The sequence below is a fragment of the Dromaius novaehollandiae genome, chromosome 1, assembly GCF_036370855.1.
Source record: "Dromaius novaehollandiae isolate bDroNov1 chromosome 1, bDroNov1.hap1, whole genome shotgun sequence".
NCBI classification, from domain to species: Eukaryota; Metazoa; Chordata; class Aves; order Casuariiformes; family Dromaiidae; genus Dromaius; species Dromaius novaehollandiae.
In genome coordinates this window covers 131,634,714-131,656,280 of record NC_088098.1, presented here as the reverse complement: position 1 = coordinate 131,656,280, position 21,567 = coordinate 131,634,714, and the positions used below count along the sequence as shown (strand labels likewise).

The 21,567-nt window shown below is 37.7% G+C and overlaps 1 protein-coding gene across 5 annotated transcripts in view; it reads left to right on the top strand.

The window, feature by feature from the left end:
* Positions 1-21,567, top strand: part of POLA1 (DNA polymerase alpha 1, catalytic subunit) — a 213,482-nt gene that overhangs the window by 63,886 nt on the left and 128,029 nt on the right. For all 5 annotated transcript variants that reach the window (XM_026103404.2, XM_026103402.2, XM_064498137.1 and 2 more), the window contains 5 exons: positions 14,254-14,286; positions 15,886-15,978; positions 17,036-17,241; positions 18,543-18,675; positions 20,984-21,115. In XM_026103404.2, the coding sequence (XP_025959189.2) occupies positions 14,254-14,286; positions 15,886-15,978; positions 17,036-17,241; positions 18,543-18,675; positions 20,984-21,115 (597 nt within the window). The remainder of the gene's footprint in view (positions 1-14,253; positions 14,287-15,885; positions 15,979-17,035; positions 17,242-18,542; positions 18,676-20,983; positions 21,116-21,567) is intronic.

The following is a 21,567-nucleotide window of genomic DNA, read 5'->3' as shown; positions in this document are numbered from 1 at the left end:
TTTCTTCAGAGTAGGGAGACCTCCTAACTTAAAGGTGTCTTTCAAGGTGTCTGTACATCTGGAGATCATGTCTTCCATCTTAGTTGGCTGTATGCAAGAGTCATAATTAAGGTACCAAGTTTCTCCGGTGGGGTGATGAGCATGTTTTTATATGAATTGAGTCTTAAATTGTACCTATAACACAAGCAAAGTCTGACCTGTTACTTTCTTATCTATAAGGAACTTATAAGGATAGATCCACTGAGGATCGTAAAATCATAGGATGGTTGAGGTTGGAAGGGACCTCTGGAAACTGTATAGTCCAACCCCACTGCTCAAAGCATGGTCACCTAGAGCAGGTTGCTGAGGGCCATGGCCAGTCAAATTTTGAGTATCTCCAAAGATGGAGACTCCACAGCCTCTCTGAGCAACCTGTTACAGTGTTTGATCATCCTTACAGTTAAGAAGCTTACTTGTGTTTACATGGGATTTCTTGTATGTCAATTTGTGCTCATTGCCTCTTGTCCTTTTGCTGGGCACTGCTGAGAAGGCTCTGGCTCTGTCTTTTGTGCTCCCCCTGTCAGGTATTTGCATGCATTGATCACATCTGATCGAGGCCCTGAGCCCTCTCTTCTCTAGGTGGAGCAGTCCTAGTTCTTTCAGCCTCTCATATGTCAAATGCTCCAATCCCTTAATCATCTTTGTAGACGTACACTCGACTTGCTTCAGTGTGTCTATTTATTGCTTGTACTGGAATGCCCAGACCAGATGTGGTCTCACCAGGATAATGAGTAGAGGGGAAAGATTGCCTCCCTTGACCTGCTGGCATCACTCTGCCTAATGCAGCCCAGGATGCCATTGCCCTCCCTTCCTGCAAGGGCACATTGCTGGCTCATGGTCAACTTGTCCATCAGCTCTTTTTCTGCAAAGCTGCTTTCCAGCCAATCAGTTTCCAGCATGTACTGGTGCATGGGGTTATTCCTCCCCGGGTGGAGGACTTGGCATTTCACTTTGTTGAACTTCATGAGGTTCCTGTAGGCGATGAGATTTCTCCAGCCAGTTGAGGTTCCTCTGAATGGCTTCACAGCCGTCAGGTGTATCAGCCATTCGTCCTAGTTTTGTATTGTCTGTCAATGCAGATTTAAATAGTATTGGCCCCAGTAATGCCCTTGAGGTGTACCACCAGTGACTGGCCTCCAATTAGACTCTGTGCTGTTCATCACAAACCTTAAGCCTGTCAGTTCAGCCAGTTTTCAGTCCACCTCCCTGTCTACTTATCTAGCCTGTACTTTATCAGTTTGTCTGTGAAGATACAATGGGAGACCAGTTTATAATGGGATGTCCAGTTTGTTTAAATGTTCCCTAACCTGATCCTCCTCCACCATGGGTAAGTCTTCCACCCTCCAGACTTCCCCTCTGGTCTCAGGGCCCTGGGATTCCTGAAGGAAAGTCTTGCCAGTAAAGACAGAGGAGAAGAAGGCATTCAGTACCTCAGTCTTTTTGTGTCTTCTGTCACCAGGTACCCTACCCCATTCAGCAGCAGGCCCACATTTTCCCTAGACTTTCTGTTACTGCCTATTTACCTGTAGAAGGCTTTGTTGTTGCCCTTCACATCTCTCAGCAGATTCAACTCTGGATGGGCTTCGGCTTTCCCAGCTCCATCCCTGCATACTCAGACAGTGTCTTTATGTTCCTCCTGGGTTACCTGTGCCTGCTTTCACCTCTTCTATGCTTCCTTTTTATGTCTGAGTTTAGTTTTTATGTCTGCAAGCCTCCTGCTGTCTTTGCTTGATTTCCTCCTTGTTGGGATGGACCAGGCTTGAGCTTGGAGGAGGTGATCCTTGAAAATCAAACAGCTTTCCTGGACCCCTATTCTCTCTAAGCTGTATCCCATAGGATTCTTCCAAGCAGATCCTTGAACAGGCCAAAATCTGTTCTGGAATTCTGGGTTGAGGTCTTGCTTTTTGCCTTGTTCTTTCCTCTCAGGATCGTGAACTCCACCATCTAATGGTCATTGCAGCAAAGGCTGCCTCCAGCTTTCATAGCCCTGACCAGTTCTTCCTTGTTTGTACAAATTGAGTTCAGAAGCGCACCTCCCCTCATTGGCTCCTCAATCACGTGTGTTAGGAAGTTGTCATCACTGCATCCCAGAAACCCCCTGGATTGCCTGTGCCCTGCTGTGTTGTCTCTCCAGCAGATAACAGGGTGGCTTAAGTTCCTCATGAGGACCAGGGCCTGTGAACATGAAGCTTCTTCCAGTTGTCTGAAGAAGGTCTCATCTACTTCTCCCTGACCAGGTGGTCTGCAGCAGACAACCACAGCAACATTGCCCACGTTGGTCTACCCTTTATCCTTAACCCCATAAGCTCTCAGCTGGCTCATCACCCATCCCTCAGCAGAGCTCCGTGCATTCCTGCTGTGCAGTCACAGGTAGAACAGCTCCCCCTCCTCCCCTTCCCACCCTGTCCTCCCTAAAGAGCCTGTACCCATCTGTTGCAGTGCTCCTGTTGTGCAAGCTATCCCATCACATCTCTTGTGATCCCAGTGAGATCGCAGCCCTGCAGCTGCATGCAGACCTCTAATTCCTCCCCATGCTGTGTGTGCATTAGTGCACAGGCACCTCAGAGAGGCATCCAGTTGTGCTAATTTCTCTGAAAAGGTATGAGAGCTCTCCCCATAATGCTGTTCTGTAGGTACTCCCTTATTTACCTGGATATGCTTGAAGTGGACCCTTTTCAGCCCTGTTTTCTTGCTTGTGAGGTCCATTCCTGTTCACATCACCCCAGACCCTTTGCTTGCCAGCCCAGTCCACCACTTCTTACTTGACTGTTGGCATCCTCTCCTTCCCTGCCTTGTTCCTAGTTTAGAGCTCTCCTCAGCAAGTTGGCCAGCCTGCTGGTAAAGATGCTTATGCACCGCTTAATCGGGTGGATCCTGTCTCTTCCAAGTGATTCTCAAGCCTCAAAGAGGGTCCCATGGATAAAACCCAAAACCTGTTGCTGACACTACCTGTGCAGTGATGAAGGATGAACGTGTTCTGTTTTTATACATAATTTTATATAAACAACTGTCATATTGTCTAAATATATTTAATTTAATGAAACAAAATTATATGCTTTATGAAAATTTTACATGACATTTAAGAAATTAGGTAAGAGAACCTTCTTTGGAGGGTAATTAGAGGCTAACATATGTCTCTGAGTTTGAATAGCTGTTGTTTTGATAGACATCCACTTAGTAATGATGAAAGAACAGTTTAGTTTTAAAGCAGTTCAAACTACTTAGATTTTTTTTATACACAGTCTTGGCAGTATCAAGACTAGCAAGTCCTCTCATTTTTTCTGTGAACATCGGAGTATCTCAACAGAGATTGTCTTGCTCCGTTCTGTATTACTATTGCAAAAGTGCCTGTGATTTTTTTTTCAAGAAAAGGCCATGTTTTTCAGGAGTTCTTTTTCTTTTAAGAATACACATCTCTGAGCAATCGGTTTCTGCATCTGCTTTTCTCCTTGGCACCTGCTTGTCTTTCCCCAGCCCCTTTTTCTTCCCTGAACCTCTAAGTTGTAGTTATTATTTAAAAGCTACTAACCAGTAGGACCTTAGAAAAGTATATTCAGTCCAGGTTCATTTCCAGCCGACTCCACGCTTTGTTGTTGTTTTAAGGAGTCTTTCTTACAATGGACTTTTCTAGTGAACATTTCTTTAAAAGTTGGAAGATGAGAAGAGGGTCTTCCAGAGCTTTAAGTACTGTTTTGAGCCCTTTTTTTCCTGTGCAAAAAATGAAGTATTTGGTTATCAAGGAGTTTGTCATCGTCTTGAATGTTATGTTGAGTTTATCCATTGCTTAAAAAAAAAAAAAAAACAAAAACAAAACAAAAACCCACCACAGTCTTTGGAGTTCCTTCACCAAGTCTTGTAGACTGATTTTATGTGAACTTGAGGAGTATTAGCTTTATTTCTCTTTCTAGTTTACAAAAATACTTAAAATCTTGAAAAACTGTCTTCACTATTGATTCTGGGACAGACTCTGTGATTTCTCTAGAACTTCCAAGGACTCGGATCAGATGTATGGAGCTGAGAGTGATTTATCTGGGAGGTGAGACAGTATGTCTATTTCAGTCAGCTCAAGATCAAGAGACATGTTTATATGGTTTGAAGGATAATCCCTAAAGCTATTCTTCATCTCAGACCTGATGTGGATGATTGTATGGCTATTTTTCCCTACTCAGAAATAGAATTTGCTATTACTTAAAGAAAGATCCCTGTCCTCTAGTTTAAATCTGGCTGGATTCTAATTTTTATCACCCAACAGGAAACCTTGGTTTAAGTAATTCATTTTAATTGTTTTCTATTCTTGTAATTTTGTTTTTTATACTAGAAGTCTGATTCTCAATTGCTGAACATGTTAAACTAATTTAGTTTGGGAAATAAAGCAAAATAAAGCCCTACTACCTAAATGTTTGTTCATTTCACTAAAATAGATACTGCTGTTTTCCTCTATGGAGGATATACTTGTCTGTATTCATTTAAATATTGAATAGTTTAACATACATTCTGTTTTTATTAGGAAAGAGTAAATGATGCTTGTCATATTTTTATTTAATATTAGAAGTGTTGCTACTTGTGGTTTCTGATAAACTTAGCTTTTGATGTAGTTGTAATGTACTTGAAATGCACAAAACAGTATCATTATTAAGTAAAACTACCTTTAAATCCTGTAGTTAAGTGCAAAGTGTTTATAAAACATAAATGTATTTAATGGATTTAAATAAAAAATAATTCAGAAGAGTTAACGAACTGCAATTGGTTTGAGCAGCACGTTCTTCAAGGGTTTCTAGGTATTATGGATCTTGTTTTTCATAATGTGAAACAGGTTTTCCTGCTCCTTTTGGGTTTTCACTTTTGAATGAATTGGTCAGAAGGAAGATAATTCAGTAGATGGGCTCTGAGCTCTGGTAATTCTCTAGTAACTCCCACCAATTCTGTCGTTTGCTTTCTCTAAAGCTAGCATTAGTGACTGGACTGGTGAGAGATGCCCATGCCGTATGAACGTCTTCTCTCTAACAGCTAGTTATCTATGGTGACATTGTATTCTTATTACTTTGGAGAAAACAAAGTAGGCTAGGAACTAGATCAGTTAGCTTCTATACAATCAGATGTTCGGTTTTGTTGCTGAATGCTCAGTTTCTCTATTTCCAAGATTTTTGAATGAATTTCCAACACAATTTTTTTTTTTTTACTTTTATTCAAAGCCCTAGTAGTATGTCTCAGAGTATTTATTCCATCCCAGTACCAAAATAATCCTTTTCCAAAGAGTCAAAATTAGTTTTAGTGCAGGATAGTTTGTAATATATTGTGCAGAATGACCAATAATTGTGTAACTGACTAAAGAATTAATTCTGGTCTTCCTGTCTTGTTGAGTGAAGCTCGCCACAAATGCTTGAAATAGAGGTATTGTAGATAATTAAAGATATAATTGTTTCTAGCATGCCTAAGTGTTTAATGAGCTAGATGCATCAAGAGAACATTGTCTTCAGAATATAATTTGATTCACATAATCAGAATATAATTTGATTCACATAATCTTCAGTTTTTTATTGTCAACTTTGCATTCCTTGTCAAAATGTGACACACATACACGTGAATTTTTGTTGTGTTCAGCATATTTCTGGTGCTGCCTTTTTTTGTGCATTTTCAATTGTTTGTGAGACAGAAGATCCTGTCTTCTATTGTTGTCAAGTAAACATGAATCTCTGCATCTTTGTGCCTCTCCCTCAAAACCGTTCTCCCTTTCTGTTTGGTGTACCATCCAATTTTGCTTTATACACATACCTCTGTCAAGGTTGCATTAATGTCTGTCAACTTTGAGTGGAGTATGGACAGTTTGTTTCAGCATTTCTGAAAAAACTTGATAATTTTGGCTGCACAGGGTTCATTTCTGATACTGTTCACTTTCCCTAAAACCGTATGTTTTTGGGGAAATGTGACTTGGAATGTATTATCTAAGTAAAGCAGTTATTCAATAGAAGCTCTTTAAAACAGAATACATTTGTTTATTATTTGACTCTGATCACTCAGACTTTTCTAAATCAAGTCTGTTGTTTAATGAAAACACTGTACTGTGATGTTTCGTTTTTTGTATTAAACAAGGCTTCTATCTTTGTTTCACTTCTGCTTGTGGCACACATACCTTTCTGTCCAGTGATAGAAAGCTTTTTTTGAAAGTCCTCCTTAATATAATATTTTTGCAACATTCTGCAGCCATGGCTCATCCGTGCTAGAGACTACTTATCACAGAATACTGTAAGCTAGTGAATAGCTTGCAAAGATAAAGACAGAGGTGCAGAAATACTTCTGCAATTTAGTGAGTGGTGTGATATACTAGAAGAGAGTTCTTCTTTCTGTCTGTTCCTCTTTGTCATGAGAAGGACTAGCTAATATGAATTGTTAAAGATGATGACAGAGTTATTTTGCCACTATATAACTGCACAAATAAACACTTGAGGTGGAAAAATCTCAGGTGTGCACTAGGTAACTGCAGGATAGTCTTCAAAAGTAGAATTTTTGCCAAAACTATGGCCTTGGCATAGTCAGGGTGTCAGCTCTTCTCCTTGTGTAAAGAGACTGTGTAGATGAATTCTTCTTGGGTATGCATTTTTGATGCGGTATTTTTACAGTCAGTCTGGTCGCTCTTTTCAGTCTGGATTTGAGTGTTGCTTTCTCTTCATGATTGTGGCCCTGAGAGTCAACAGAGAATTTGAATGTCTTGAGGACGGGTCTTCGCATCAGCGTGTTGGTCTTGTATCCTATCCCATTATGCTTTAACTTGGATGTCTTAGCTTGTTTTCACATAAACGTCTTTGGGAGGAAGAGACTGTTGTAGTGGCTTTAAATAAGGTATAATTCAGAATGCTAGATGTAATGGGTAATGGTAAAACTGTTTTATGTATATTTGCTTTTCTTTAATCATTCCCTTTCTTAAATCACGTTCTTACTTGTTTAATTAAGAAATTAGTGAGTTGGAGTAGAATCAAGACAGAATTTTGCAGTTTGATTCCTTGTCTGCAATTAAAATCTGTCCCTTTATATTGACTCACATTTCATGGGCAAGCAAAAGTGTATGTTGCTAGCTTTGCTTTTACAAGTAAAAAGTTAAAATAGAATTTCACAGATGTTCACTGTGCAGAGAAGTTCACAGGTTTTTAGAAGTATATGTTTGGGGGGGAGGGCATGGCTGTTCAGATGGGTTGCCAGGCAATTAATTCTTCCTGCTTGGATTCCCTGCAATAGGAGACAATCCAGCTCTCAGGAACAGTGCAATATTATTTGCAAAAGGAAACCAGTGAGTAACAATTTTCCTATTCTCTTCCTTCTTTCTTCTGTCTTACCAGTCTCACTATAAACCTCCCTTCCTTTGCTGCGCATTTCTGAGAAACTGCTAATGATTGATATGATAGCAGTGCTGTCATTCTTTTTAACAGGAAAAAAAAGTCTTTTTTTATTCTAGGTATTTTAATAGATTCCCATTAAGGATGTATTGCTGACTGAAATATTGGCATGAAGGGCTCTCACTGAGCTGAGCCCAGGAATTAAGAAGTCAGGAAATCGGCTGCTGCATTGCAAAAGAACCTTGTGTGACACAGTATCTCCTGATTGGGGGGATCATTACTGCTATTATGACTCGACTTGCGTAGGAATTTTAAATTTCATCTGAATGTCAGTAATAACCCTCTTAGCAAATTATCCTGAATAAAATCACGAAGGCATTTTATATAATAGGTGTTGAATTACTGGATAGATTTGCTAATTAAATACTCTTTGTTCTGCTGCAGTTGACATTACAGGGTAAGATCTTGAACAATTATTCTCAACAGCTGTACTTTGTTAAGGGAAAAATTAACCGCAAAGTTTGTATTTCTTTTTTTCTTTTTTTTTTAACACTTGAAGTTGGCAGATTTTTGAAATGTGCTTGAAAAAAATTCCATCATCCAGTTGATAAGGAGAAGATAAATATGCAGGTGTTGCTGTGAAATCAGATAACTGACTGCCTTATTAATGAATTTAGCAGGTCTTTATAACCTTCTGTTTTGTAGCTGTTGGCACTTATAACTGATCTTCTGTCAGAATGGGTAGCACTAACATACGCCGGTCACTTGAGGAAGCTAACTTGTCTCTGACCCTCTTGTAATTACCTACATCCACTGCTGTCCTCAGGGACAATTGAGAAATGTTCTTTGCATGGCCAAGCATTTTTTTTGTGGAGGATAATCCTAATAGTTGGAAAGATAACGTTCTTTCTATTTATAGATTATGGTATTTCAGAGAATGAAGTAGAAAATGCCAGAAAGTATCAAGGAAAAAAACGCTAGGCTTTCTTTTCTTGTATGTCCTACCTCTCATTTGTCCATCTGATTTTCTTAATTTTGTTTTGGGACTCCTATTTGCTTTTTAGAACACTAAGGGTAACCTTTTGCTGTAGAAATTAGCTTTTTTTTGTGAGAAAAGAGGGGTGAAGTAAGCTAGAATGCTAATGACTGTCTATGATAGTCGGTGTCATGTATAAGTGATATATGTCTTTAGAATAATTTTAAAACTTAATGGAAAGGTGGTGGGGAAGTGCCATTTGAATCACTAGGAAATGAAGAAGACTGAAATACCTTTTTAGAGCTTCTTATTAAAATGGAATCATGTGCTTCTGAGCACATGCAGAGTGGAGTGAGTCTGCTGTTAAGACTCACCATTTTCCTGTTCTTCTGTTTCCTGTTCTTTGTCTCTATGGAGGAAGATTGAGGCCAGCTGGGTTTATTTGCAATTGGAGGCTTCAGTGGAGTTCAGGCATCACATCAGGGATCCCAGTGGATGCCCATCAAACCAACTGGATGTTTTGAACTTTACCGAGAAAGTATATATCCATAGGTGTCTATATGTGCTTGGGGCTCATTCATTGTGAGTCAGCTATGTCAAAGCTATATTGTGGTTCAGACCCTAACCCCGGCTTGAAGTGCCTTGAAGGCTATGATATATTTGGTTTGCTTAGATCATGCCTTTGTACTTTGGGAGAGTGAGTCCATCTTTAGGTTCAGCAGTTTCTTCTTTGAAGAAAGTGGCTGGAAAATGTGACTTGCTAGGAAGTGGGGGAACTGGATTCTGGGACACCTAAACTGTGAAGAGATGAGGATCTACCAAAGTTCCCTCCTCTCTCTTTCTTGGAGAATGTCCTCAACCTCAGGTTCCTATACAGAAAGGAAGGTATGACTGATGGGACCTGGAAGAGGAGGAAGGCTGATGTTGTAGCTTAACCCTCACCCCAAAGAGAGTCCTGGGGCGTTTTGCCTTGCTGCAGGGAATGTTCATGAATTTTGCATTAATGAGGCAGGAGCAGTGCCTCCTAAGCAGTACAGGGAGCAGAGGCAAGGACCCAGCATTTACTGCCTCCCAGGGAGCCCATTAAGGAAGGACTTGCCAAAACTGGCCTTTTGAGCTGTGTGGTGTGCTGGGATGATGGAAGGCAGGGATAACAGTATGCTTGTGCAGTTGAGCTCTTCCAATACACTTGGATATTATACAAAGCCACAGACTTAAATAACGTCTAACTTTTATTAGGTAGGTGTAATAGCCCAGATCATTTTAAAAAATAAGGTATTTTAGTACCGCCACAATCCTCTGGAGATCTTCCATTATCTGGCTTTGTCTCAAGTAGAGAGAAGCAGTGTTTATTGAGCACTTTTGTCTTTTTATGCATCATTATTGATAATAATATATTCCTAAGAAACAATGAATATTAGGCTTCCTTTTGTTCCTGGTGCACTTAAAATGCCTTTAACAAATTAAAAAGCCAAATATAATTTCAACTACACACAAGTGTGGTGGTATTGCCTTACGGGAGGAAAAAGTAGTAAGTGATGATGTGAAGTATGTATTACAATGCATATGTATGAGAGGCACAGAACTAAAATGATACAACTTCAATTTTCACTATTCCTAAATCCTTCTCAAACTACATAATCACCTCTTTACCACAATTTTGGAAGGCTAACAGCATAACACATCCGTATTAGCATTTTTACCTCTGTGCGTATGATCTGCGTTATTGCACTTAATCGTTAACCTTTAAAGGTGGTGCCGTGGAGCCCCAAGAGCCTTGGAACTGTTTGGAAGGAGCAGTCGGGAGCAAGGGAACTTGTTTCTCCCTTTAGAAAATAGTGCTTATACCCACAGGCTGCTGTAAGCAGAAGGGTGCCTTGAAGACATGTCTAAAGCTTGTGGCAGTGTGGAGGCTCTTGATAGCCATAGGGGACTGAGCTCTCTGAAGTTGGAGCTCATCTGGTTGTTCAAGAGTTGCAGTGCATGCAGCCACTGTTTCTGTTAAGTATTTCTTAACTAAGCTTTTTAAAAGCTGTTTTAGATTATGTGACTTGTCAAATACTTGGCAGTAGAAATGAATGGAAGCGTTATGGTGGGCATTGTGGTTCCTATTTCAACGAAGAAAATTGCCATAAGGAAAAAGGTCAGTTTAGATGAATTCACAGCTGTAAAGTTGAACTGTGAACAAGTGGATGGTGCCATCATTGTCATCACTGGCTGTGTTCTGAAATGAAAGTGGCAATGATTGCTGGCTCCTGCTTTGGTTGGTTAGCCAAGGACATTAACTGGGGAATGGCATGGTCCTATTCAGTGAAGTTTTCTGATCCCATCAGAAGGCTAGAACTGCTCTGCACTGGAACAGTATTATAGTTGGCTGTTAAATAATTCCTGACTAGTTGAAGTCTGCTTATGGGACCACAACAAAACTTTAAATTTTGCAAATGATATAATGTTTATCTGTTTAACTGTGCTTTAGAAATTCTTGTCAGATTTTTTTCTGACAATTTTCACATTTTCACTCTTTTCAATTATTTTTCTTAACCTTGAAATTCTACTGTTTCTCAAAAGATATGAAGAGAGAGTCGATGGAGAAAAAAATAATAAATTTACTTAAAAAAGACTTCTTGTGAAACCATTCTCTATTTGTTAACCTACTTTGAGCAAGTCACTTCAGGCAAAGATAGTGTGGATTTCTTAGAATTTTTTTACAATTGCATGTGAAATTAATGCAGAGTAAATGGTTAAAGTAATTGAATTTTTTTCTATTGTAAATTTTTCTTTAGTTGGAAATTAGACAGGAGAGTGCCATAACCAGCTCTGCCAATGATCAAGAAGAAATATGCATGGATTTACAAAGTAGTTTATGTAGGAATAATGTGAAAAGTGCACTTGTCCAGACTACTGTCCTTCAGATTTTAGGTTACTAGCTGTACTAGATGAATTTTTTTCTTACGCTTAGCTCTACAGCAGCTGGAAGAGCTATCCTTTTCACTAGCTGTGTTATGCTCAACTTCATTAGTGGTATTACATATGAAATAGTGAAAAACATATTCTGATTTATTGTTGGTTAGGCCTGAATTTGAATTTGAGTTAATGTACTTACGTGCTTTAAAAAGATAGAAGGAGAAGTGCAGGGAGGCATATTTAGTATAGGATTTACAATATGAGACCAAAAGGTACTCATCCCAGAAGAAAAGCTTTATACATGCATGCTATTAATATTTATGTTATTAATAAATTAACATGTATAAACATAAACTATATTGAAAGAGAGTATTAAGTTTGCAAAGTCAAGCATTGCAAAATTAAGGATGCCAAAGTCAATACATCTTTTGGTGCATAATTCTGTGGTGCATAGTTCAAAACAAACTGAAGAAGCGTTCTGGAGCATGTTACTCATACTATCTCTAGTATATATTATTGTGCTTATCCAAAGGTTCAGAGATATTAAAGATACTTGCCATTAATTTTGAGGGAATGACAGTGTTGTCATCCTGTTTGTGTGCTAAGTAGAAGTGGACACTTTGTTTCAGTTTTCCAGCTGCAGAGTAATAGTGGTAGTCAAGAGTCTTGGATTCATTTTAGGCTCCCTGGACTCACGGAGCTCACAGGATTTTCCTGAAGGTGGTCTTATTCCTGCTAAGCATGGCCACTTCATCCCTGTATGTCCTGTTTCTTTCTTATCCCTGCTAATTTTTACTGCTTAGCTCATGATACAAACTCCTTGACTACAAGTGATAATTTAGTCATTTTGAGAAATATGGCCAAGGAGCACTGCAAATTGATTTAATATACAGAGAAATACAAACATTTAGACTAGGTTACTATGTTTAATGTAATCTCTTAAAATAGAGTATTTCCTGACTGTCTTTAAAACTAGAGTACCAAATTGGCCAAATTCACTTAATAATAGACTGTGATCTGTCATGGTTGTGATATTTACAAGTGGTTGAAAGTCATCCTCTTTAAGAAAAATAAAAGCAAAAAGGTATACAAGTAGCATGACTGTCTGAGGAAAAAACAGGATTTATCCTAAGTGGGGTGGATCAGGACTGAAAACAGGGAACTGGGACTAGGTGGGGTCTGGAGCCATGTGCCCATTCGCTGGGGCACTTAAGAGAAAGGAAACGGGAACGCAGTGGAAACACGGCTGGGTGAATGGTTGTTGGCAGAGAGGGGGCTCATGGAAGGGGAGAGCGGGAACAGACCAATAGTGGAATGGAGGAACTGAGAATAAGTGCTGGAAACTGGGAAGGTTTGGAAGAGGAAGCAGGGAAGTGTGAGATCAGGAAAATGAGGGGCAAGGATGGAGAGCCTAGAGTTTACTAGGCAAGGAGGCGAGGACTGGAAGTGGAAACATGAAGATTGTAGTTGGAGATTTACTCATTGGGGAATCACACCTGGGACAAGGAGCTGGTTGGAGGCAGATGTTCTGTCAAAGTGGGAAGAGAAATCTGCATGTAACGAGGCTCATTCCCCAACCAAAAGTGCATCCCAAGTTCCCTGAATTCTCTGAATAGAAATTCTCTGAATTTTATAGATGGCTATGGAGACTTCGTGTGAGTAGGCTGCTGCTCTAATGCTGGTCAGGGTAGCAGAAAGGGGAGGAAAAGTGTATGATCTGAAGTCACAGATAGGTCTGTAGTGCAGACAAAGTGGAACTAGCTTGATTTAAGAGAAATGTGTAGCTGCAGCAGCAAGGACTTGGTGAAGTTTGCACAGCTGCTTAGGAAGCTTGATGAGTGTTTAAGCGGCTGGTCTGCTCTGTGCTGCATTCTGCTGCAGGTGAGCTGTTACAGTATCCAGGTTAGCTGGTTTAAACGTGGTCCAGGTTTGCTTACTCTGTAGCGTAGTCACAACAGTGTAGTCAAACCCTCTTGGTTAACCAGTAATGGCAAAAGCAGTTTGTGAAGTGGATATGAAAGCTGAACTCTGATAATATTAGTGTAGTTGTCAATCCAATGTATTGTCTGTGTGCCAAGAGGATTTAGTTTGCTTTTTATTCATGCAGCCCTGTTAAGGGAAGACTGAGTCAAACATTCTAAAGCTAGAAAACGTCAGCATTAAGGTCACTTCTTAAACATTTCTATATATAGTCTTACTATAGGACCTTCTATAGGGCTCCCCACCCCCCCAGTATATCCACAGGATCCCAAAGACAGTGTATTACAAACCCGTCTTGTATTGCGGAAGTTGGAGGATATGCCTAGAGAAGAAAAAAGATTGCAGGGAGAGAGAAATAACTCTAGCAGCTGTTCAGCCTTGGAAATTCTGTTGTATATCCTTTACTGTGTTCCAGAATCAATGTGATACTAGCTGGGACACCTGCAAAAACTTTTTTTGGGGGGGATAAGGGTCACTGCTTTCCTTTTTTTGATTCCCTATTTTCAGACGATTGGAAGGATGGTCAAACTTTTGAGTAAGTTCTTGTCAAGCGAGTGCTATCTTGGCTGTGCTGAATGAGACAGGACTTTGGGGAGGAGAAGCTCCATGATACGAAGAGATATAGAGACAATCATATCAAGACAGTGTATATGGAGAAGGAGGCTGACCTAAATTAGTGTGGGAGTCTTAATTTTGGTACTTCCTAATTATATTTTATTTGAGCGTTTGATTCAGTGTTGTTTTCTTTCCTAATGTGGAAGGTGTGTGTGCATATGCAATTTTGAGATTTGTCTTAATCTTGTTTTAGGGGAGTTAATAATAGCATTAATACAAGGTCAGGTGAGAATTTACTCATGTAATAGGAGTATCGAGGTGACTCTGTGTTGCCAGGAGAGAGGCGGCTTGCTTTGTTTTGAAAGGTGAGAGCATTTGGAGTTAGCAACCTAATGGATATGTTTGCATGTGTTAGATTGTAATTATATCATACACTAATGTTTGTTTTTTTGTTTTTTGTTTCCATTTCAGATTTTGATGCATACCAAGGAGATGGTGCAAAAGGTAATGCTGAGCATTTTTATTACACAACGACCCTTAAAGAGCACACCTGGTGAACTTTTTTTATTCTAGGAGAATTGTAACCCAAACAGACCTGAAATCACTTCTTAGGATGCCTAGTTTACAAATGTAATCCTTCCTAATGGATTATAGCTTTTTCTTTTCCTAGCACAGATACGACCTAGCCCCTGCTTGAAGCCTATGTGCAACTGTTGCAAGCAAATTAGCAACAGTGCTAATTAGAGTTTACTCATAGGCCTGTTACACTGTGTGTTCTAGTGTTTTATTTATTTATTTTTTTGGCATCCTTTAAATCTGTCACATGATTTTTTTTGACTATATGGAGTTTAACATGGACATAGCCATGCAGTTTTTACAGCTGCATTGATTCTCCACCACTGAAGATATCAGGTTTTCATTTTTCAAGTTAATATGATGTCATAGGATGCATCTGCTGATACTCTGACATTTCTCTTTTCACCTTTCTCCTTGCTATGCCTTCCATACACATCTCAAGCTTTTATGTGATTCACTTTGTCCGGAGTTTGCCTCATTATCCCATAGTATTATGGCAGTCGCTCTTGGTTATGAATAGAAAATCTTATTAGTATTTGCACACAATCATTTTTTAAGGCAGGCAATTGAATTGTTACTGGAATCAGAGTGAGAGCTAATATGAAGAGCAAAGTGCCGGTCAGGGAGAAGGAACCAAGGAAGTGTTTGTGTTCATATTTAGCTGTAATTGTTCATAGCTCAATCTGGAGATTAAAAAAAAAAACCAAAACTTCTGGGTCGTAGTAGCTAGATGCTTCTGGAGGAAGAAGAGCTTACTCCGTGCAAGGTCTGCTGGCTAGGAGAGGAATAACACAGAAAACTGGATTAAAGCAGAAGAAAAGACTGGGAGAGGGAAGACGGAAATATTAAGCTGCCTGAAAAATATGGAAAAAGTGTGAAGGAGGAGCATAGTCTAATCTGGACACTACTGCGGAATTCTCAGTTACTACATTCACTTGTCAATAATTCCAATAGAACTGTTTGAAATAGAGAAGCTAAGCATTATTGTTTTTTTTAAATCCAAAATGATTTTTTTGCAATAGCATCATATGATGGCTGCAAGTGGGATAGATGACTGTAGCATTATCTTTCAAGCATGTTGGCTAAATGTCATCTTAGAATAGTCTGAACATGTCCAACAGTCGTCTTGAGTTTCAGTGCTCTTCTTGTGTCCCAGTGGTCCAAAACTATTAATGATTAGCGTTCCAATCCTATTGTTTTTGAAGACTGGAATTGCCCCCACACTTATTTTTCTAGTGTTCATTTAGTATACATTTTATTTATTGTTAATATGTATGCAAGTAAAGAGTGGTTTTTTTAATGTCTTGATGTTTTACACTTCATTATTCTCTTTGAACTCAGATATATGTCTCAGTGAAATATACAGACTTCAGTAAAAACCTACTTCACTTTTTTTTCCAGTTTTTCATATTTAAGGGATAATATATGGACACTGAACTTCTAGATTTAATTTTGAAAATGAGGTGGGACTTTAAAAAGATGGAGAGTTTTTGGTTTTGTTTTTCAAAGCAAATTTGTTTTATTTAGATGAACCTTGAAGTGATTTATGGAGACACAGATTCCATTATGATAAATACAAATAGCACCAATTTGGATGAGGTCTTCAAGTTGGGGAACAAGGTAAGGATTATTATTTTTTTTTTTCTAAAGCTTTCCTACAGGTCTATGTCGTACTGCTGTGTGGAAGGGGAGAAATGGAGCAGAAGGTATTAAGAGAGCTCTGTAGGAAAAACAGAGAATAGGACAGGAGGGAGAAGAGCATGACCATGCATGGAAGTATGTAGTATTAAGAGCTCGAAGTGCCATATCTTCAGATATAGCTACTCTTAACATATTTTTTTAATGATTTAGTTGAAATACAGAACTTCACTGCATAATGAGTAACTTCCTAATAATAGAGCCATTCCTAAATTATCTGGAGAATATTATCTGAATACTTGTTAAGCCAAACTAAAACTAACATGGAGGAATTGTGCCTTACAATTACAATACATATGCAGTTTGGATGTTAGTTATTTTTGTTTTAATATTTCAGATGTCTGTCAGTTTAGTTCTGTTTGGTTATGTAGTATAGATTACACTGTAGGTGCCATCAAATTTCCAGTGGTAAATTCAAATGTTAATTTCCATAATATACGAAAAATGGATGAGGTCTGTTGATCAACAAATGGTGGCTGAGGATGGGGAAGTTTGTGGCTCTCAAATGTTGTGGAAGAAAAGTGAGAAGTGTTTAAGTATGTTTTAAAGAAAGGATGTGAAGAAAGTTATTTTTTGAAAGATAGAAGAAATCCTGATAAAATGAGAGCTATGGGAAGTAGAAAAAGATGTTAAAGGGTTTTTTCAATAGAATATTCAATATTAATTATTCCCATTCAGTCCTATGTTTGTCCTCTATGCCTAACTTTGTTAGAGAATTGTGTATATATATATACACCATACTGTAAATCCTTAAGAAGCTAGTGGAAGAACCTTAACTTTAAAAGTAGCTCATACTTACTACTGTGTACTTGATTTCACTGTTAATGGCATCTGCTGAACCTTTGAAATACATATGCAAACACACGATGTATATTGTTACTTATTTTAAACTTCAGAAAGATAACCTTCTTGATGAAAGTTAAATGTTTCCATAATTATTAAGGTATTGTACTTGGTTTTAATGCCTGTGCATTCACAGATCAAAAGTGAAGTGAACAAGCTCTATAAATTGTTGGAGATTGATATTGATGGAGTCTTTAAGTCCTTGCTGCTGTTAAAGAAGAAGAAATATGCTGCTCTGACAGTGGAACCAACGGGAGATGGGAAATACGTAACTAAACAAGAACTGAAAGGATTGGACATAGTCCGAAGAGACTGGTGTGATCTTGCAAAAGAAACTGGAAAGTGAGTTTCTTTGTGGTGGTGTCCTTTTTGCTCACAGTCTCTGTTTTGAACAGTACACTCTTCATAAACCTTGGATATCATGTGGCTGTTACAGGAGCAGTATAGGTGGTAGCTAACACCAGTTTTGGAGTATCTTAACTGATTTTTATAGGAGGTGTTGAACATTGCATTTGGACATCGGTAACAAATTATACTTGTGGGAGTCCAAATGCTTCTAATTTTACCATCTGTTTTTGTATCTTCCTTGTAAGCTTTGCGTTTGTGTTTCAGCAATTTTGTATATACAATTTAATAGACCAGAGCTGAAGTCTTGTGAGATTGATAGGCTCTATCAGTGCTTGGAGTCATAGGTTCAGATTTTTCAGAAATGGGTGAAGATGATAGTGGTCAGCTCTGAGCATCCTCTAGTAAAGCTGACAGCACACTAGGTGCGTTCTGAAGACTGTAAGAGAGAAGATCCCTTCCCAAAAACGTTTTCTCTTCTGTTTTTCAAATGAGACCCTTCTGATAGTTCATTAACATAATAGTATACTGGATTGATGATCATTTGATTAATTATCATTGCACAGATCATTTTCATGCTTAACTTCAATAGAGATAATGCACTAGTGAAAGAAAACTGGAGTGGGTGGAGAGGTGGTCATCTAGAGGCTGACTAAATTTATATTACATGCAGCCTCTTTAAAATTTAACTTAAATGAATTGTGGTCCAAATGTATCCGAAAATGGATACTTGTTTACATTTGCAATAATACACCACACGCTTGCTTACTGTTCTTAAAAGATTTGCATTTTCTAAGAAAAGATGCATCATAATAGAAGCAAATTTTTCCAAGTTAGGAATGTATTGGTAATTAAAGCTATACAAATGTTTGAGAGTGTTCTTTAGTGACTAACTCTTCTGCAGCTGGCAGACCTTCCAACTACATTTTACAGAAATAGGCAAGACTTTGCTTGCTTTAACTTCATATCCTCCTCCTCACTCCTTACCCCATAAATCTTAGATACCTGCTGTAGAATAATAAATGGTAAAGTAACATGGGAGCAAAAATTAGAAACCAGTTGGATTAATCAGTTCCAAGTTATTGTTTAGTATTAGAACTATTTGCCGTCATTTATTTTCAGTTAAAAGAAATTAAACACAACATGAAATATCCTGGCAAATCTTTATAACTTTTGGATTAGATTTCATCTTCAGATTCTTTCTTTAATTTCTAGAGAGAACCCAGGAGAAGACATGAATACCATAATGATTTTGTTTTATATCTTAAGCTTTTTGTATTTCTAAACTCTTTTTACAGCTATGTCATTGGTCAGATTCTTTCTGATCAGCCCCGAGACATAATTGTGGAAAATATTCAAAGGCGGCTAATAGAAATCGGAGAAAATGTGATCAATGGCCAGATCCCAATAAATCAGTTTGAAATAAATAAGGTAAATGGCTTATTCTCTTCTCCCAGTCTTGCTATTTGCAAAATGTATTATATTTAAAGTGTTGTGTGGTGTTTTGTTTGTTTATTCTTGCACTGAATTCTGGTAAAAGATAGTTAATCTTCTACAGTTTCCTTGAATATTTGAAGATATTCCTAGGACGACAACTTGTATTTTTTATTATCAATGATTTAGGAACAGCCCTGGAAAAGCTGTACTGTTCCTAAATATATTGACTGCTGATCAAATCTTTTTAAACATGAAATATCAGGAGTGGATAAGTGTCGAATAATTCTGATGTAGATCTATTCAGTTTCAACCATTTGAGCTCTGTAAATTGAAAGAGATTTGCAAATATTATCAAGAATCCTGATAGAATGCATTTGTGTGGTAGTTGGGCAAGATGTGGAGACTGTTCTGTTGGAACTAAATGGTCGATTGGACATCAGATATAACAAATGAATCTCTCTTTCAAAAAAAAAAAACCCCACATAATTTGCATATTTATTAATTGTTATGTTCCCCTCTGGAAGGTGGTCTTTAGTGATCTTAAGCTCTTCATAGATTTACCTCAGTCTGATTTTTCTGTGTGTTTATTGTTCTTTATGAAGGAGGTTTATTTCTCATTTGATAAAAGCATGAAAAAAACCCAACTCTCCTTCCTCCCTGTTTTTAACAATATTTTTATTATGCTTATACTGTTTTCCTTCTTTGCGGATATTTACTCCTGGGTGCCAGTTCAGTATTGTTTAATGCATTGGCTTGGCTTTATGTAATCCTAGTGAAAACAAGATTAATTGCTTCTGTTCCTAAAACCATCCAGTCTGGCATTTTAGTTTATTTGATGTTGAATAGCATGGAACATACTGCAAGGATCTTACTGTAAAAGTAAAGATACCTTGTGGGATTGGAGGCGAGTCTTGCTTTCTCAGAGTACTGACTTTGTGTCTCATCCCATCGTGCTCTCTTCCTCATTGATTTTGTTCTTTATTAATTATCTGAGAGCTCACATTTTCTTCTTCAGGAAAAGTTTTCTACCAAATCTTTATTTTCTTTATTTTATATTCTTGGTTTTGAACACTTAAACGGAAGAATACAATAGAAAAGAATGTTGGTGGTGGTTTTTTTGTTTGTTTGTTTGTTTTAAGAAAACCATACAAAAGCTTGGTTTTTTGCTTATTTCTTCAAGACTTTCCTACAGTAAGAAGTAAAATATTCTGCTTCATCTACAGGAGCTTTAGCAAATAGTGTTCTGTTTTTAGTTAATTTTTAATGAATCCTCAATGAAACCTGTATTTTGGTCTTCCATTCCATCCCCCAGCCAGCTAGGAGTGTTTCATCAGTAAAGTGTGTACTATGTGACCCTCTCACTCTTCTAATGGAAGAGATTTTCATAATTTTTTTCCATCCAAAGTCTCTTTCTGTTGTGGGCCAGCCTTCTGTCTGTTATTCAAGACTGTGTTGATGAATCAGTTAAGAAATATCTTCAGGTTGTCATTATCAGTTTTAGAGTAATTAGTGATTTTTGTGGCTTATTTGAAAATTTTGTCATCCATTTCTTAGACTGTGTTGAGTGTAAATATTCTAACAGTATTTAGTATCTAAGTAAAACATACATATGGAATAGTTTTCATTTCAAATGCTGAATATTCCTATGTTTTACTACTTTGGAAATACTAAAATTGTCTTTCACTATTAAATGTGTAAGTTGTTTTTAAGAATTGGAATGATGATGAATATTTTAAAATAGCATTTTACTGAATAGAAAGGAAAGAATTTTGTGTGAAATCTCTGTATATGGAATATATGGAAATATTTAAATCCAGATTAACACAGCTTGTTAAATACACTTAACTACTTGGTATTCAGATCTACCTTATGACCTGAGCTTGTGCAGGCATAAGGGGAGTAATCTCTGGCTATATATTTATATTTTGCACAGTATTTCCAGCTTCAGTTTATTTTAAAACAGTTACAGTATATCTGTAACTCTTACAGACTACTATGTTTTTTGTTACAGCCTACTGTGGTTTTATTGTGACATTTTTCAGGCAGTAATTGGAAAAGCAGCCTCTCATTAATAATAAGATTTAAAGAGTAAGGACTGGTACCTAGGACTTAATGTCTGGGAAGTACATTTATTACAATTTCTGCATCTTATTTTTGTCGTATTGCAAATATACTTGTGAATAGTAGATGGTTGAAGACTGCTACTATGTAATCTTGTCTTCTACTGTTCTAAGTTGTCTATCACCTAAGTAAAATACTTTTTTCCAAGTTATTTTTCTGTTTTCCCCTTTTGATCTCTTAGGCATTGACAAAAGATCCACAGGATTATCCTGACAAAAAAAGCTTGCCACATGTGCATGTTGCCATGTGGATAAACTCTCAAGGAGGCCGAAAGGTGAAGGCAGGAGATACAGTGTCGTATATCATTTGTCAGGTAAAAATGTGTTTGTTTATAGCTAAATACTAGGTATTGTTTTGAGAGATGGCAAAGAAAGGCAACTCAACTCCTTTTAAAAAAAAAAAAAGTTTTGACATTTCTTTGCAGTGAGATTATGCTGTATTTTAAAATAGCTTTCTGTATTAAATTCATGACAGTTTTACAGGGCCAGAAGGGATCATTGTGATCATCTTAGCTTATCTAACCATTCCCATACAGTAGCTGATAAAATTTCCCTGAATTAATTTATTTTTGGAACCGGAAGTTATTTTTAAAGAAAATATCTGATCTTAATTTTTAAGGAGAAAAAAGTTCTGGTGGTGAAGAAACTATCATTCTTGGAAAGCTATTTCGTGGTTATATAGTGTCATTGTTATTTCCAGTCTCAGTGTGTGTATATTCAATTCCTAGTCATTGGATCTGGCAATACTTCTGTCTGCTAGACTGGG